Source organism: Rhipicephalus microplus, chromosome 9 (assembly GCF_043290135.1).
Source record: "Rhipicephalus microplus isolate Deutch F79 chromosome 9, USDA_Rmic, whole genome shotgun sequence".
In the NCBI taxonomy this organism is placed as follows: Eukaryota; Metazoa; Arthropoda; class Arachnida; order Ixodida; family Ixodidae; genus Rhipicephalus; species Rhipicephalus microplus.
In genome coordinates this window covers 57,970,990-57,987,758 of record NC_134708.1, presented here as the reverse complement: position 1 = coordinate 57,987,758, position 16,769 = coordinate 57,970,990, and the positions used below count along the sequence as shown (strand labels likewise).

Sequence of the window (16,769 nt, the reverse complement as noted above, 5' to 3'; positions counted from 1 at the left end):
TTTGCCTTTCGCTACACTTGACGTCACTGCTGGCCGAAGCAATATTTTCGTCCACAACCCCCTTTCTGCACCGCTTACGCTACTTGCCGGCGAATGTCTTGGTCGAGTGGAGTACCTTGATTCTTCTTTATTTCTTAACATGCCAGACGAATCGTGCAGTAGCACCTCGACCGAACTTCATGCCCTTTCCCCACTGGAATGCTCGTCGAGTGACATCTTCTCGAGTTCCATCGCCGACACCTTAAGTGCTCAAGAACGCGCCGAGCTTATTAATCTCCTCCAGCACTTCGCGAATTCATTCGACGTTTCTCAGCCGCAATTGGGTCGTACTTCCGCAGTGCACCCCTACATAGACACCAGTTCGCACCAGCCATTGCGTCAAAGACCGTACCGTGTCTCTGCTGCAGAACGCCACGTCATCAACGAACAGGTCGAAGAGATGCTATGCCGTCGTGTTATACAACCATCGCACAGTCCTTGGGCATCTCCTGTCGTTCTAGTTCGAAAGAAGGACGGATCGATTCGATTTTGCGTCGGCTACCGGCAATTAAACGAGGTGACGCGGAAAGATGTCTATCCATTACCGCGCATCGACGACGCCCTTGACAGCCTTCAAGGAGCCGAATTCTCCTCCTTAGACTTACGATCTAGATACTGGCAGGTTCCTATGGCAGAAGCTGATCGCCAGAAAACTGCGTTCATTACACCAGATGGCCTGTATGAATTTAACGTAATGCCTTTCGGGCTTTGTAATGCTCCTGCCACGTTTGAACGACTCATGGACAACACGCTGCGTGGACTGAAGTGGTCTGTGTGTCTATGCTACCTCGACGACATTGTCGTTTTTTCTCCCGATTTTCCTACACATCTGCTTCGGCTCCAACTGGTTCTGACGTGTTTAACCAACGCTGGGCTCGAACTGAACCTTAAAAAGCGCCGCTTCGCCGCGCGAGAGCTGTCCACCTTAGGGCACATCGTGTCCAAGCATGGTGTTCTACCCAACCCTGCAAAACTGCGAGCAGTCGCCGAGTTCTCGAAACCTACTACACTGAAAGAATTGTGCAGTTTCATCGGACTATGCTCGTACGTCCGGCGCTTCGTTCGAAATTTTGCGTCGATCATGTCACCACTGACCAACCTCCTAAGCGGTGACGCAGACCTTTCATCCTGGTCTCCTGACTGCGACGTCATGTTTGCCACGCTCCGTAGTCTGCTAACATCTCCTTCCATTCTTCGGCATTTCGACCCAACAGCTGCAACGGAAGTTCACACAGACGCTACCGGGGTTGGTCTTGGCGCTGTCCTCACCCAACGCAAGCCAGGCTACTCCGAATACGTCGTTGCTTATGCGAGTCGCACGCTCACTAAAGCTGAGGCCAATTACAGTGTCACTGAAAAGGAGTGCTTAGCGCTAGTGTGGGCGCTCCGCAAGTTCCGCCCTTATTTGTACGGTCGCCCATTCGACCTGGTAACGGACCACCGTACACTTTGTTGGCTCGCCACATTGAAAGATCCTTCTGGCTGCCTAGCTCGGTGGGCACTGCAAATCCAGGAGTACGACATTCGCGTCATCTATCACAGCGGATGCAAGCATTCCGACGCCGACGCCCTGTCCCGTTCCCCTTTACCTCCCGACTCGGCCTGCGGAACCACTGGTACCAATTCCGTCGCATCTCTCGACCTCGACTCCTTCGCCAATGAACAACACAAGGACCCGTGGATCGCCTCCCTTTTTGACTGCCTCTCTGGATCGTCAACCACTGCGGTACCACGATCTCTCCGACGTCAAGCTGCTCATTTCGCCATTCGTGATCGGCTGCTACACCGACGCAACTACGCCCCTGAAGGTCGTAAGTGGCTCTTGGTTGTCCCGCGCAGCTTGCGATCACAAATCTGCGCCTCCTTTCACGACGATCCCCAATGTGGTCATGCCGGAGTTTTCAAAACTTACGAACGCATTCGCCATCGCTTCTACTGGCGCGGAATGTATAATTTTGTTCGAAAATTCGTTATGGGCTGCCCTGAGTGCCAACGCCGCAAGTCACCGCCTTTCCACTCGTCCGGTGCGCTTCAACCGCTTCCGTGCCCTGCCAAACCTTTCGATCGGATCGGAATTCATCTCTATGGCCCTCTACCGACAACATCACATAAAAATCGGTGGATCATAGTCGCTGTCGACCATTTAGCACGCTACGCTGAGACCGCCGCCCTTCCAAGTGCCACTGCGCGAAACGCAGCGTCCTTCGTCCTCCATCGATTCATACTACGACATGGTGCACCTCGAGAACTACTAAGTGACCGAGGTCGAGCCTTCCTATTAGAAGTCGTCACGGCTCTGATTTCTGAATGCCATGTTGTTCATCGCAAGACCACGGCATATCATCCGCAGACTAACGGGCTCACGGAGAGATTTAACCGCCTCCTCGGCGATATGCTCGCGATGTATGTGACATCCGATCATACTAACTGGGATCACATTCTTCCATTCATCACGTTCGCATACAACACCGCGGTACAGTCTAACACTGGATTTTCAGCTTTCTTTCTTCTTTATGGACGTGAACCATCCCACACCATCGACACTCTCCTTCCATACCGTCCTGACGCATCAGAATGCCCATCTGTGTCTGAAGCTGCCGGATGACACACAGGTCTCGTTAATTCGGGAGGCGATCGCCGGGCTAATTCCAAGGGCCGAAGTATCGGCCCCCCGAACCGCACCACGAAAGCGTGGACAATTTAGAAGTGGTCCTTTTTGGCGCGCCAGCGGACGCCGGCTGTGGCCCAAAGAACAAGTCAGAGCCGAGAGTTGATAAACAAAACAGAATTATATTCTCAATAATGGCAGATCAAAAACAATACACAAGTATGCACACTCCACAATAGTTGAATACAATATGTCACACACCAAACAACGTACTACACAGTACAATCAGCCACACTCGAAACAACGGACACAGACAACAATACGCACTACAATGCAGTCGCATGCATTGAACAACCAAGACACTTAAAGACTAAAGAGATAGAAAACCTATTCAGTCCAAAGTTCTTGGAACAAAAGTCTAGATGATACTCTTCCGAGAATCACTCACTCAAGGTCCAGCGTTGTTGTCGTTCCGCGGCCCCCGAAGTTTCTCTTCCAGGAAACCTCACGTCTTCAATAGGCCACTCTCCAAGCTTCAAAATTCTTCGCCGGAAACACGTCGGCTTCACACACGCAGCTGTTGCCACGCGTCTTCGCTCGATAGCGGTAAACACACACTCTTGCCTGTAGCTCGAGTCGTCACCCCTCAGGTGGAAATCATCTTCTTCTCCTGCTTTGTCTCCACGGACAAAACCTTCGCCAACTACATGGCGGAACCCCTACGCGCTCTGGCGCTAACTTCCGTCTTCTCCTGATCTCTCACCTCGGCTGCTCGATTAAATACCCTCCGCGCGAGATTCCAGAAAGTTCTCGTCATTTCGTCGGCGCGATACGCAGCGAAGGTTGGGGAGAGGACGAGATGGCTCGAAGGCCGTCCGCGATGGATGACTCAACCCAGCCTCACCACGCCCCTTTCCATCTAGAAAGTTCGAGTGCTTGCTCGGCCGCCGTTGTGGGGTGAGGAGGTTCGTCGGCGAATCTACGCTTCCGAGGGAGAGAGTCGCGCCCGGGGAGTCTGGATGTTTGTTTTCTCTTTTTTTTATCGTTGACCTCGCGGCGTCACTCCGGCGTTTCGTCGCGAAGAGTTGGCGGCGCGCTCTTTTTGAGCGCTCGTTCTGTGACACCGGAAAAGCGGAATAATGCCGTGAACTCGCACGCACCTTTACGTCACAAGATCAACAGCGCCAGAAAAAAAGCAACGCCGACTCTTAACGAAGCCACAGCTATTCCCCGGGATCATTTGTACGGCTGGCTGTTCCTCACCAAACCCCCGGCCTTTTCTCAAAACTCGTCCCGAAGTACGAGGGTCCTTACCGCGTTTTGGAGCAAACCTCGCCGGTGAATTTTCTCAATGAGCCACTTTCTTCATCTGACGACATGCGCCGGCGTGGACGTGACATCGTCCACGTCGCCCGCCTCAAGCTATATCATAGCCCTCCACCTCCAGACTCTTAGGTCGCCAGGATGGCTCTTTTTCGGCGGGGGAAAATTGTGAAGAAGAAAACGCGTCGTTGGCAAGCAACATCGCCACCACTTGGGTACTGGGTCCTGGGCTTCTCTCGCTTGCCTCGTGCTGATCGTCGCCGGAATCTGCTTATATATATATATAAATATATATATATATATATATTGAGGAAGTGAGGAAGGACATAACTTTCGAGCATGTAGCGGGCAATCAGAGCAAGCGGAAGATGGGGCCATGCCCCATTTCTCCAGTCTTTCTCGTGTTGGGAGTATACTTGCCATCCCATGCGCCACATAGAGTCGCGGAGATGGCCGGGCAGAAAGGATGCCGTTATAGTGCTCCACGAGACACGCGTAGAGCGTGCTAGACGAGCTGGAGGAACCAGAGGGAGCTGCGTGGCCGCCGTTATATCTACAACACGGTTTTCTATATATATATTCTGTCCTCTCTATCTTTCATCTCCCCCATCCCCCTCCCATGCGCAGGGAAGCAAACCGGCTGCCTATAGGCTGGTTAACCTCCCTGCCGTTTTTTTTTCCTTCTATTATCCTTCCTTCCTCTATAGTATCTCTACATTGGGACAAGCCGGCTGTACGTGGTGACAAAATAGTACAGCCGTCGAATAAAATGCAGGTGTGTTAAGAACCTGCGGCGCAGGATTAAGTCGTGCTTCTGGTAACAAATAGCGTATACTAGTACCTAAGAAGTTGCTGGCCATATTGCGCGCAGGGCATTGATCCCCGTGTAACAAGTGAAGCAAGAATCGTGGAGCAAGCAGCCAGCAGCGAACAGATGGGAAAGCGAATCCACCGTTCTTGAATGGTTGCACCAGTGCAGCACGGGAAACCAGCTCAGTTCCGCCCGATTAGAAAAACGAGCCAAGAAGAGATTCGATTTATCTAGTTTATGGCAATGACAGTTGTACAACATTACAAACGTACCATGCACGGCCGCACAATAAAGTGTGTGCTAGGTACCGCCTTTCTAATAGAGGTACATTGTACTCTTGCGCTTCCTGGAGACGTCATTAGGCATCTTTGAGTATTTGAGCCCACACGAACGATGATATTCCAAGTTTATTAAAGCCCTAAAATGCGACTAGAGTTGCTTTTTTGTCGACGAAAATAAGGACGTAGGGACTTCATTTAAGGACTTCATTCGTCTGCGGAGCAGATTAAGAAACATTGGCATTTTCAAATTATGCCATACTGAGCAAAATGTGCAGGCTACGAGGCAGTTTAGAAAATAGTTTATTTACACTGTGTACAAAAAACAAAGATTTCATAATATTCCAGTAATAGGGCACATACACTTCGCCACGTATGTGTACCACGACAAGCACCACTACGTTGCAAGGAAGACATCATTGCTCCAATACACATGACAATGTTGGCATATGCATACACAAGCACTCATACGATATCATTATACAATGAATGGTATAACAATACAATAGATGCAATGAAACACAATTGGTTACAAACGAAATCATGAATAACTACTCAATGGGATGTCCTTAGCACCACGTCGGTCGAAAAATGAGTTTTACCCTTTCGTGTTCAACATTGACGAAAGGGCACGACCAATGCCGCAGAAACTCGTGATACACGAGGAAGAAAAGCTCTCCGGAGAGGAACGCGAAGATCTCTCGTCTCATTCGGCGAAGTATCGGCCGCAAAGCACGCCGGCGGCAGTTGGCAGTCACGGCCTCGCATTGGTTTCTCTAAAGGCTGAACAGCCCCGCAACAATTATAAGAGCCGAGAAGCGCCCGCAAGGGAATCGGCCGTTGGCCACGAATGTTCGCACACCCTGCCCCCGAAAACTAGCATGGACCGCACGCCGAAAAAAGGCGGGAGACCACACATTCAATTGTCACGTGTATATATATATTGGTCTCAACCGTGATGCAATTAGGGCAAATGGAAGTGCAAACCACCTGCCATCGCTGCAACCGATCTCGAGTTTGAATCAAGCCCCAGCCCCACCGCCAGATAAGGTCCCGGAGATGCCCTGGCAACACTGCTGCAGTTATTGCTTTCCAAGGGCGGTACATGATAGATTAACGATGCTGGGGCACCAACGGCTGTAGCAGGGCGGCCATTGTGTCCACCAATTTAGATTCGGCCACCTCCATCTCTGGGCACGTAGCCTCCAACCGTCGGTGAAATGCCAGAAGGGCTTGATACAAAGATGGCAGTTCAGTTGATTGGAGACCTTGGTTAATTTGTCTAGCTGGCAGGCAGACGCGTAGTGATGGCCCCAGATGGTAGCGAGCCAGTGTCTGTGCGGGCATGCCATCATTGCTTAGTATTCGCAGTAAAGTGCGGAGGCACAAGGTAGAAGCCATGACGGAAACGTCGGGTAATGCAAAATCTACTTGGTCTCGTGGTTGAGCTAACGCCGGACGAGATAATAATTCTGTGCCACCAGACCAAAAAATGAACTGATGCAGCTTTGCACTTTCTTGGAGACGTGGAGCGGTGGTATTACAGAATGGCAAATGTACCGAAATTTTCCTAGGTAAACCATTTGAGCTAAGTGTCGGAGTTCCAATAGAGAAAGTCAAAATGTCTGGCTTCTTTTACGTCACTTTGAAGAGTTTTTACAACGTACGACCGGATGCTGTCCTGTACACCAAATGCAGTGAAAGTAACGCCTAGTATTGTAATGCTAGGAGACCACTGTGATGGCGACGTGACGCTGATGCGGCCGCACAATACAGTCTGAGCTAGGTACCACCTTTCGAATAAAGGCGCTTTCCGGACACGTCGTTAGACATTTTCGAGTATTTGAGGCCACATGGATGATGATGTTCCGAAGTATAATGAAGCCCCAGAATTCCAATAGCGTTGATTTTTTGTTGATGAAAATAAGGATGTAGGAACATCTATAAAGGGGAGGGGTTAGAAAAAGGGGGTAACGATTTAGAGCACAGGGTACATCTATAAAGGACTTTCTAGACAAGTTAAATTGGTTTTGCAAACCAAAACGCAATTCCAGGGCAGTTCCAAGCTACATTTTAATTACCACTATTAGATGTACTAGCGGCACACTCTACTCTCTAGGAATACTCGCTCAAACCACTCGCCGTACATAAATGTCTTTAAAGCGACAAGCGTATACGCGATAGAAGGCGTAATTCCTTTAATGAAACAACGTCTCATCACGAATGATTTTCTAATGATTCCTACATTGACGGGTGTAATAATTCCTACATTGACTTCAGGCTTGCTTCTGCCTCCATGTGTGTTCGTGTGGATTGGAGCTGTTTTCTCACAAAACAAAAATCAGCATATGTTCAGCGGTCATGCTTCACATCTTTATTTTTTTAAAGTTATACTTTTTTTCAAATTGGGTCACGAAGTTCAAAAGGGTTCGTTCTTTTCTTTAAAACGAAACCATAACCAGCAATAATTGAAGCCACAAGTACAATTTGCTGTCCACAAGTACGAAGACTAGGCAAATGTTGGTACTACCCATCAATCCCATGGTCGCTGAACGATCGCAGTGCCAGAGTACCCTCTAGTTAATTTTAGGAAACTCTATGGGGGACGGATCCCCCTTGCTATAGCCATCGACCGGAATCCCTTGGTATTCGGGGGCTGTCAGGGCGAGACCCACAACGTTACGCTGTTTTTAAATGCGAAGCATTTCTTAGCGAGCTTCGGCGACTTTGAGCGTATCTATCTATCTATCTATCTATCTATCTATCTATCTATCTATCTATCTATCTATCTATCTATCTATCTATCTATCTATCTATCTATCTATCTATCTATCTATTCGCCTACGACTTTTAGCACTCCAGGCCGTTTCGGAAATGGTATCGATACCAAACTTGGTATGTCATAACATGACTGTATGAAGAACATATTAGGGGAGTAGGTCCTTATAGCGGCACCCGTTTATCCCTTGTAGTCGTAGTAGAGGTCGTAGTGTGTAACCAGTCTTACATTTTGACCTCCAAGGTGGTGCCGGTGAGAAATTTCTTCTGTGCGTTGTTGAACAATAAAAAATTCGCAGTGCGCGCCTTAACTAAAAGCCGAATTCTCCTTTCTCTCATTCCCTCTTAGCAGCCATTGGCATGCACATTGAGCACTATCTGAAAAGAAAGGGTTGCTACGTTATACTCGCTGGGCATAACCTCCTTGGTTCTAGAAAGGTTTAGCGAGCGTTGGACCGCAGTGCCATGAATACAGTGAACTAGTATATACCATGAACTCGAGGTGGTTAAAGGTGGGAAGTAGACCCGAAGCGCAAGCCGTAAGAAAGTGTGCGTGTGCCACCTCTCGTTTAGTCCTTAGAATGTCCGCTGGATGGTGGTGCTTCTATATGGGGAATATATGATGAAAAGATGCGAGATGGTGGTACTTGGAGTGTTGAATAGATGGACGAACGGACACACAGACAGATGCATGAACGGACTCACGGATGGCTGCACCGATTGATGTACGCATGGACGGACGCAGGGGCGGGGGATGGACGAACGCAGGGACGGACGCACAGATGGACGTGTGGACGCAAGAACAGACGCACGCAAGGACGGGCGAATGGACGCACGGACGGTCACACAGACGGACGCATGGACGGACGGAAGCAAGAACGAATGAACGGACGGATGCTTCGCCCCATTCTCCATCATTCACTCCGTGGATATGCTGCCATTTTTTGTCTAGGCTTGACATGAAAACCATGATATGTATGCCATGAATGTCATGATACACATTTCATGGTCCTGCAGCTCTTGCGGTGGTTTCATTCACATGGAATGTTGCGAAACTGGCATAGTATGACATGATTGCATGGCGAACACAAGTGACATACCCTAACAAGATAATGAAATGCGTGTCATGTATCAACATGACTACATGCACTGGCAGCCGTTTCACTAGCTTCAATTATACCAAATTTTGCATTACGAGACGTAAATGCAAGACGAAAGTATGACACTGGTGAGAACATAATAATCACGACACGCATGTCATGTAACAACATGACTGCATGCCACACTCATTATGCTCTCGCGGCCGTTTCGCTAGCTTCACATATGCCGAATTTGGTGTTACGTGGCGTCAATAGATGTCGAAGGTATGCGACTGGTGCAAACATGATAATGATGAGATGCGTGATCTGTGAGAACATGACAACATGCCACAGTCAAGGCACCATTACATTTCGACGTGACGTGGTGCGCGTGCATGCTGGCGTTCATTTTGTCACGTCACGCCGGGGTTGCCACGACAGGCGCCGGCCCTGCCATATACTCGCAGGTGCGCGCCAAGCTGCGTTGCTTTGACGCATGCGCGTTTCAGCGCGTACGGCGTCCCTCCATCACAAAAAGAGGGAGATGCAGTGTTGTTCGGGGTAACGCATCGGTGCGAATTTCACGCCGGTTGCCATCGGGCTGCGCCGACGGACGCTGGTCGCGTCGGTCGCGCCTAGGATCAGACTCTAGAGTGCTCGCCTTTTGTTAACGTATCGTCGCTGTGCCCAGCGTGCGCGCGCGTCAACGCAGCATTGAAGTATATTGGGCCCTTCATGATGCGCTCGCGGCTCTTTTGCCAGCTCCACATTTCTCAAATTTGGTATTACGTGACGTCAATGCGTGACGAAATATATGACTGGTGCAAACACGATAATCCTGACACGCGTGTCATGTAAGAACATGACAACATACCACTCCAATAGCGTACTCGCGGCCGTTTCGCTAGCTCTACTTTACTACATTTGGTATCACGTGACATGAATAGATGACGAAAGCAAACGACACATCCAAACATGATAATCATGACACGGAAGTCATGCACGGCATCACTTACCTCCAACTCGTAACGTTGTGGTGATTTTAAAGTAACATATCAAGCTTTCTTATTCGTGCTTCGCATATCTTCGATTCCCACTGTACGTGGGATGTGCCAATTTTTTTTTGGCGTCGTGTCTGCGAAGACGAAAGCCGCCCGGTTCCTTGCGGCGTCCCCCCCTCCCCCCCAAAAAAAACACACTAACTTCTTTTCTAATAGACAACTTATGTCGAAAAAATGAAACATATCACAATCGAACTATAATACTTCGTTGGCGTAATGTATCGCTAGTCATTCGCGCCCCTTGAATCATGGTTATCGTTATCGAAGTTAATATTATAGACACAGGATAGAGATGTCGAGGCCTTTTATGTACTTCTATTACATGCCTGCGTAGTTCGGGCAACAAAGGCACTTTCGAACTTTCTTCGGGATCACAACTGTCTAGAATAGCAGCGTTAATTTATACACAAAGGAACATCACACGTGAACGCGCGCTGGTGTTAAACGCGCAGACAATTGTGTTCAGAAGCGTCGGCACGATTTTAAATTTTGAATGTAAATGCAGCCGGGGGCAATGACGGTGTTCCACCCGACCCCACCTTATGTGCGTCCGCGCCTGTGTTTGTCTGTACGCGAGTATATGGACGTAAACAACCGGAAAATATGAGAAGGCGGTGGCTTGAAAGTTCGGTCCATACTCTCCCCCTGGGTTACGCCCGTGCTGGTTTCACTGACGTAGTAAAGGAGGGGGGAGGACTGGGAGATTTAAGCACCCTCCCTCCGGAAATTTTACCATTTGTTCAGGAGCTGGAATTGTGCGTGTAGGAATATAAATGCACGCACGAACAAACGCAATATACAAATGACCATCTCAGCCCCCCCTCCCTCCTTTTCATCCTGAATTTAGTTAACGTTGATGGGTATTGCGGATTCAGTTTTTAGTCCTGCACTGTGTGTATTCAGTCTTCATCCATCTAAAGGAACATATAGCATGTATGGTCGTATCCGCCAGGCATACTTACCTCTCCAGCAAGATGTATCTATCTCTGTCGTCTGTATTCAACTGTTCAAATTTTGCGATTCTTGCAGCCGGGTGCACCAGGTCCTCTGTTAGGCTCCCTGAGCGAGTCCGACTGCGCCGAGGATGCACTGAGCGTGCTCGAGTCCGGCCGGCCTCTGCTCGTCGCGTGCGGGGAGTCGCGGCTCAATCTTCGAACCCTGCGCTCCACAGGACGCCGACTGGTGGTCCGCTTACGCACCAGGAATTTCGTGCCAGCCCGGGGATTTCTGCTCAAGTACAAGTGTGAGTGAGCAAGCCACGCTCCACATAACATCATCAGTATTCCATACCTGTCCCTCTATCTTATATATCTTTCTGTATTTTCACTAGCGTTGGTTTTGTTCTCCCGTCCATCTCGTCTGCGTTAAGTCGTACATCCCGCTTTATATTATAGCAATGCTACACAAGTGCAAACTGCCCCGTCATGGTGGTCTAGTGGCTAAAGTACTCGGCTGCTGACCCGCAGGTCGCGGGATATAATTCCGGCTGCTGCGGCTGCATTTTCGATGGAGGCGAAAATGCTGTGGGCCCGAGTCCTCAGATTTGGGTGCGCGCTAAAAAAACACCAAGTGGTAGAAATTTGCAGACCCCTTCACTATCATCATCGTCATCATCATCATCATCATCATCATCATCATCAGCCTGACTACGTCCACTGCAGGACAAAGGCCTCTCCCATGTTCCGCCAGTTAACCCGGTCCTGTGCTTGCTGCTGCCAATTTATACCCGCAAACTTCTTAATCTCATCTGCCCACCTAACCTTCTGTCTTCCCCTAACCCGCTTCCCTTCTCTGGGAATCCAGTTAGTTACCCTTAATGACCAGCGGTTATCCTGTCTACGCGCTACATGCCCGGCCCATGTCCATTTCCTCTTCTTTATTTCAACTATGATATCCTTAACTCCTGTTTGTCCCCTAATCCACTCTGCTCACTTCTTGTCTCTTAAGGTTACACCTACCATTTTTCTTTCCATTGCTCGCAGCGTCGTCCTCAATTTAAGCTGAACCCTCTTTGTAAGTCTCCAGGTTTCTGCTCCGTAGCTAAGTACCGGCAAGATACAGCTGTTATATACCTTCCTCTTGAGGGATAGTGGCAATCTACCTATCATAATTTGAGAGTGCTTGCCGAATGTGCTCCACCCCATTCTTATTCTTCTAGTTACTTCAATCTCGTGGTTTGGCTCTGAGGTTATTACCTGCCCTAAGTAGACATAGTCTTTTACAACTTCAAGTGCACTATTACCTATCTCGAAGCGCTGCTCCTTTGCGAGGTTGTTGTACATTACTTTCGTTTTCTCCAGATTAATTTTAAGACCCACCTTTCTGCTCTCCTTGTCTAACTCCGTAATCATGAGTTGCAATTCGTCCCCTGAGTTACTCAGCAATGAATGTCATCGGCGAAGCGCAGGTTACTAAGGTATTCTCCATTAACTCTTATCCTTAACTGTTCCCATTCTAGGCTTCTGAAAACCTCCTGTAAGCACGCGGTAAATAGCATTGGGGAGATTGTGTCCCCCTGCCTTACACCCTTCTTGATTGGTATTCTGTTGCTTTCTTTATGAAGCACTATGGTAGCAGTTGATCCCCTGTAGATTTCTTCCAGAATGTTTATATATACTTCATCTACGCCCTGATTCCGCAGTGTCTGCATGACGGCTGATATTTCTACTGAATCAAACGCCTTCTCGTAATCTATGAAGGCTATGTATAGTGGTTGGTTATACTCTGAGCATTTCTCTATTACCTGATTGATAGTATGAATGTGGTCAATTGTTGAGTAGCCTGTTCGAAATGCTGCTTGTTCCTTTGGTTGATTGAATTCTAATGTTTTCTTTACTCTGTTAGCAATTACCTTTGTAAATAGCTTGTATACTACAGAGAGCAAGCTGATCGGCCTGTAATTCTTCAATTCCTTGTCATCTCCTTTCTTATGTATTTATTTATTTTATTTATTTATTTCGACATACTGCCAATCCCATCAGGGATTTTAGCAGGAAGGGCGTGAACATAAAAATTCGAATAAGTACACAATAAAGACATACATCGCGATAAGGTACAGAATGAAACTAACAGAATCGGATCATTTAACAATTTCAGATCAAAGAAGGCATAAAACATTAGTGTAGAGAAAAGTTGTCAGAAGAAAATAAATGCAGCGACAGGTGACACATTGGTTGACATATTGGCATATGCATCGAGAAACACAACAAGAAATCACAGCAATAAGAAACTACCCTACAATATGGCGAAGTATTCCAAGGAAGGGCAAATTTATACACACTGAAAAACAGAAATATGTTCAAGAATCAACAGAGCGATTTCTCGTCACCTGGATTCAGTATTAAAAAATGCTTAAAGAAAAAATATGATGACATGATACTTCGCTCGTACAATGTTCACACGAACACCCATATTAAAATCAACCAGGTGATTCCGTTTGCATAATACAAAGTTCATTTTCGACAAGGGTTAGAAATTTTGCTAATTCGGTAGTGCTGGAGATACTCGGATCCAGTTTATTCCATTCATTAGTGGCTATCGGAAAGAATGAGTACTTAAAGCAGTTTGTGTTGAAGGAGTATTCGTTAAGTCTCATTGGGTGTTTTTGGCGTGTTGTTCTAGTTTGATCAAACGTAAGATAGGCGGATACATCAATGTTTAAATGACCATGGATTAATTCATGCATGAATTTTGCACGTGCTAACCTTGTTCTATTCATTAAAGTAAGTAATCCAGCTTTTTTAATTAGTTAAGTCGGAGAATCTGTATGTCTGTACTTGTTGTAGATGAACCTCATAGCTTTCCTTTGTATTCCTTCCAGTTTCGTGATTTGCTGCTTTGTGAATGGTGACCAAATAATATTACCGTATTCAAGTAATGATCGCACAAGGGAAGTGTATGCAAGCAGTTTTAGAGAAGGCGGGGACAGACGAAGCCGGTATCTGAGTGCAAACAAGCGGCGTAGTGCAGCTGAAGTAACGTAACTTATGTGTGCGTCCCCTCTTAGATCATCAGTTATAATAATTCCAAGATATTTATGCTGATTTACTCTAGTTATGGGAATGTCATTGATATTGTAAAGAAAATTTGACCTAGTTTTTTTTTCGACTTACTGACAAAATTGTACACTTGTTTGCATTGAGTGACATCTGCCATTTACGGCACCAGCAGGAAACATCTTGTAAAGCACTATTTAAAGCTACATGGTCCTCCGTTGAGTTTATTTCTCGATATAGGACGCAGTCATCCGCGAATAATTTGATTTTTTCCTTAATATTTGTAGGCAAATCATTAATAAAGAGAAGAAACAAAATTGGCGCCAGCACACAGCCCTGCGGAACTCCAGATGTGACGGAGGTGGTAGCAGAGGTTTCATCGTTATCATCACTTTATCCACATACTGTGTACGATCAGTAAGATAATTTTTGATCCAGTTAAGAACAGTAAAATTTCCTAAGGTGGCCTCAAGTTTTTGAAGTACTTTCTTGTGTGATACCTTGTCGAATGCTTTGGCAAAGTCGAGGAAGATTAGATCAGTTTGTTTTTGGTTGTCAATACTCTGGGATACCTCATGTGTTAATTCCACTAATTGGGTTATGGTTGAAAGACCTCGGCGAAAGCCATGCTGATAGGGAGATAATATACGTTTTTCTTCTAGGAAAACAGTTATTTGTTTAAGAATTATGTGCTCCAAGATTTTACATATTGTACATGTCAGGGATATAGGTCTAAAGTTAGATATATCATTTCCGCTTCCTCCTTTATGCACAGGAACAACTTTGGCCTTTTTCCACTCCACAGGTAAAGAGCACGTTGATAGTGATTTGTTAAACATGACGCACAGATATTTAGCTAGCAACTCTGCATATCTTACAAGAAAGATGTTAGGAATGTTGTCGGGCCCTGCTCCTTTTTTTGCGTCTAAGTTTAACAAGAGATTTATGACACCGGCCTCATTGATAACAATCGATTCCAGGGTACCTTCCGCACTAGAGTCGAAGTCTGGAATGTTTCCGTCATCGACAGTGAATACAGACTTGAAATAGCTGTTCATTTTGTCTGCAGTGATCGGGTTATCTTTTTCCGGGGGTGTGTTGCTTTTGTTGCTTTTTGCAGGCTTTAGGTAGCTCCAAAACTTGCTAGGGGAATTTTTTAGAAAGTTTGGCAACGTTTTAGTGAAATAGTTGAGAAAAAGGGGGCGGATCACCGTCGAGAGCAGTCGCACCTCACTTCGGCTCCGCCAATTTTCGGCCCTCGCGTCGGTCCTTTCGACCCTATCCGGATAATTTCTTCACGGGTGGCTGGAGCACATTGTCTGGATTTCTTCGACACCCACTTTATTGCGAAACTCGCCCGGGGTGGCCCGGGAGAGCTTTCGAAAGCCTTCGACCACGCCGTGCACCGACCTAGGCCTCTTAGGCCTAGCTCGAGTGCGGCCGCCTGCACATCAGCTGACAGACGGAGCGACCGCCCGGCCGCCCGCCGCTGCCTCGCCGCCCATCTCCTAGCTGTCCACCGCTATGGAGTATATTGTCGAAGGACAGGACGTGTCCCCCGAGGAACTCTCGGACGAATCCTGGCAGTCGCCAGGCCTCCGCGCCCAAGAGCAACGCCGCGCAGCCTTGCGCCTTGCCACCGCCGCAGCTAAGCCCACCACCACGCCGGCTTCTCTGCCCTCGTCGAAGCGGGTAAATACATCGCCTCCGCAGCACCGCCGCCGCGCTCCGCTCCCTCGTCTCCCGGCGGACACGATTCACATCGTCGGCCGCCCAAAAAGCCCCGTAGAACTCACCAAGCTACAGCCTTGGCACTTGTACACCGCCTTGCTGCAAGCAGCGTTCCTGCAAGACCTCCCGCCCGCATCTCGCGACACGGTGCGGATCCACCCCGTCAACAACACTTTTACGCTCAGCGTCGCGGACTCGGCTCGTGCACAAGCATACCTCCGCATCACCTCCCTCACGGTTTCCGGCAACACTTTCACCGTCCACCTTTACGCCCCACCGCCAGACGATGCCCTCAGGGGCATACTGTACCACGCCTTCGACGACTTCACGGACCAAGCCATCCTTGAAGACCTTCAGGCAAGCAATCCTACCCTCTCTGTTGTGGGCGGCCGCCGCATGGGCAAGGCCCCTCACATCTTGGTCACCCTCATGGAGCCGAAACTACCGCGGTGGATCTTCTACCACGGTGTCCAGCTTCGCCTCCTTCCGTTCCGCAACAAGGTGGAAGCCTGCTACAATTGCCGCTCGATCGGCCACCGGACCGACGTGTGCCCCAAGCCGCGGCAGGAGCGGTGCCATCGGTGCGGCGCTGCTCACCCCACACCGCCCGAAGGATCGCCACCCACTTGCAACCCCCGCTGCATCGTCTGCAATGGGAATCACTCCACGTACAGTTCCAACTGTAAACACCGCTACGTGCAGCGCCCTCAACGCCAGAAGGCCCCGGTACCTGACACACACCCCCCGCCACAACAGCCTGTTCCGCCCGCAGCGGTAGTGCGCTCTTCCCAGCAAGCAGCAAGTGGTCCCTCACCAGCTCCACCGCCCAAGTCGGTTACTGCCTCTCCGCCCCCCGTACCAGCGGTGCCTAAACCCACATCACAGCCCATGAATTCGACATGGCCCCGCGGCGCCCCCGGCTTGCCCTCGGAGCCGCAGGTTGTTGCACTGCAGCAAGAAAACGCCTCCCTCCGACAGCAGGTCACTGCACAAAGCGCTCAAATTGCAGCTCAGAAGACCCAAATTGATTCCCTCCAAGCGAAACTGCAAGCTCTTGAAGAGAAGC

The 16,769-nt window shown here is 48.6% G+C and overlaps 1 protein-coding gene across 2 annotated transcripts in view; it reads left to right on the top strand.

Annotated features, from left to right (window-relative positions):
• The window catches only part of LOC119163309 (uncharacterized), a 135,037-nt gene that overhangs the window by 91,901 nt on the left and 26,367 nt on the right, over window positions 1-16,769 (top strand). For both annotated transcript variants that reach the window (XM_075873698.1, XM_037415273.2), the window contains one exon: window positions 11,007-11,220. In XM_075873698.1, the coding sequence (XP_075729813.1) occupies window positions 11,007-11,220 (214 nt within the window). The remainder of the gene's footprint in view (window positions 1-11,006; window positions 11,221-16,769) is intronic.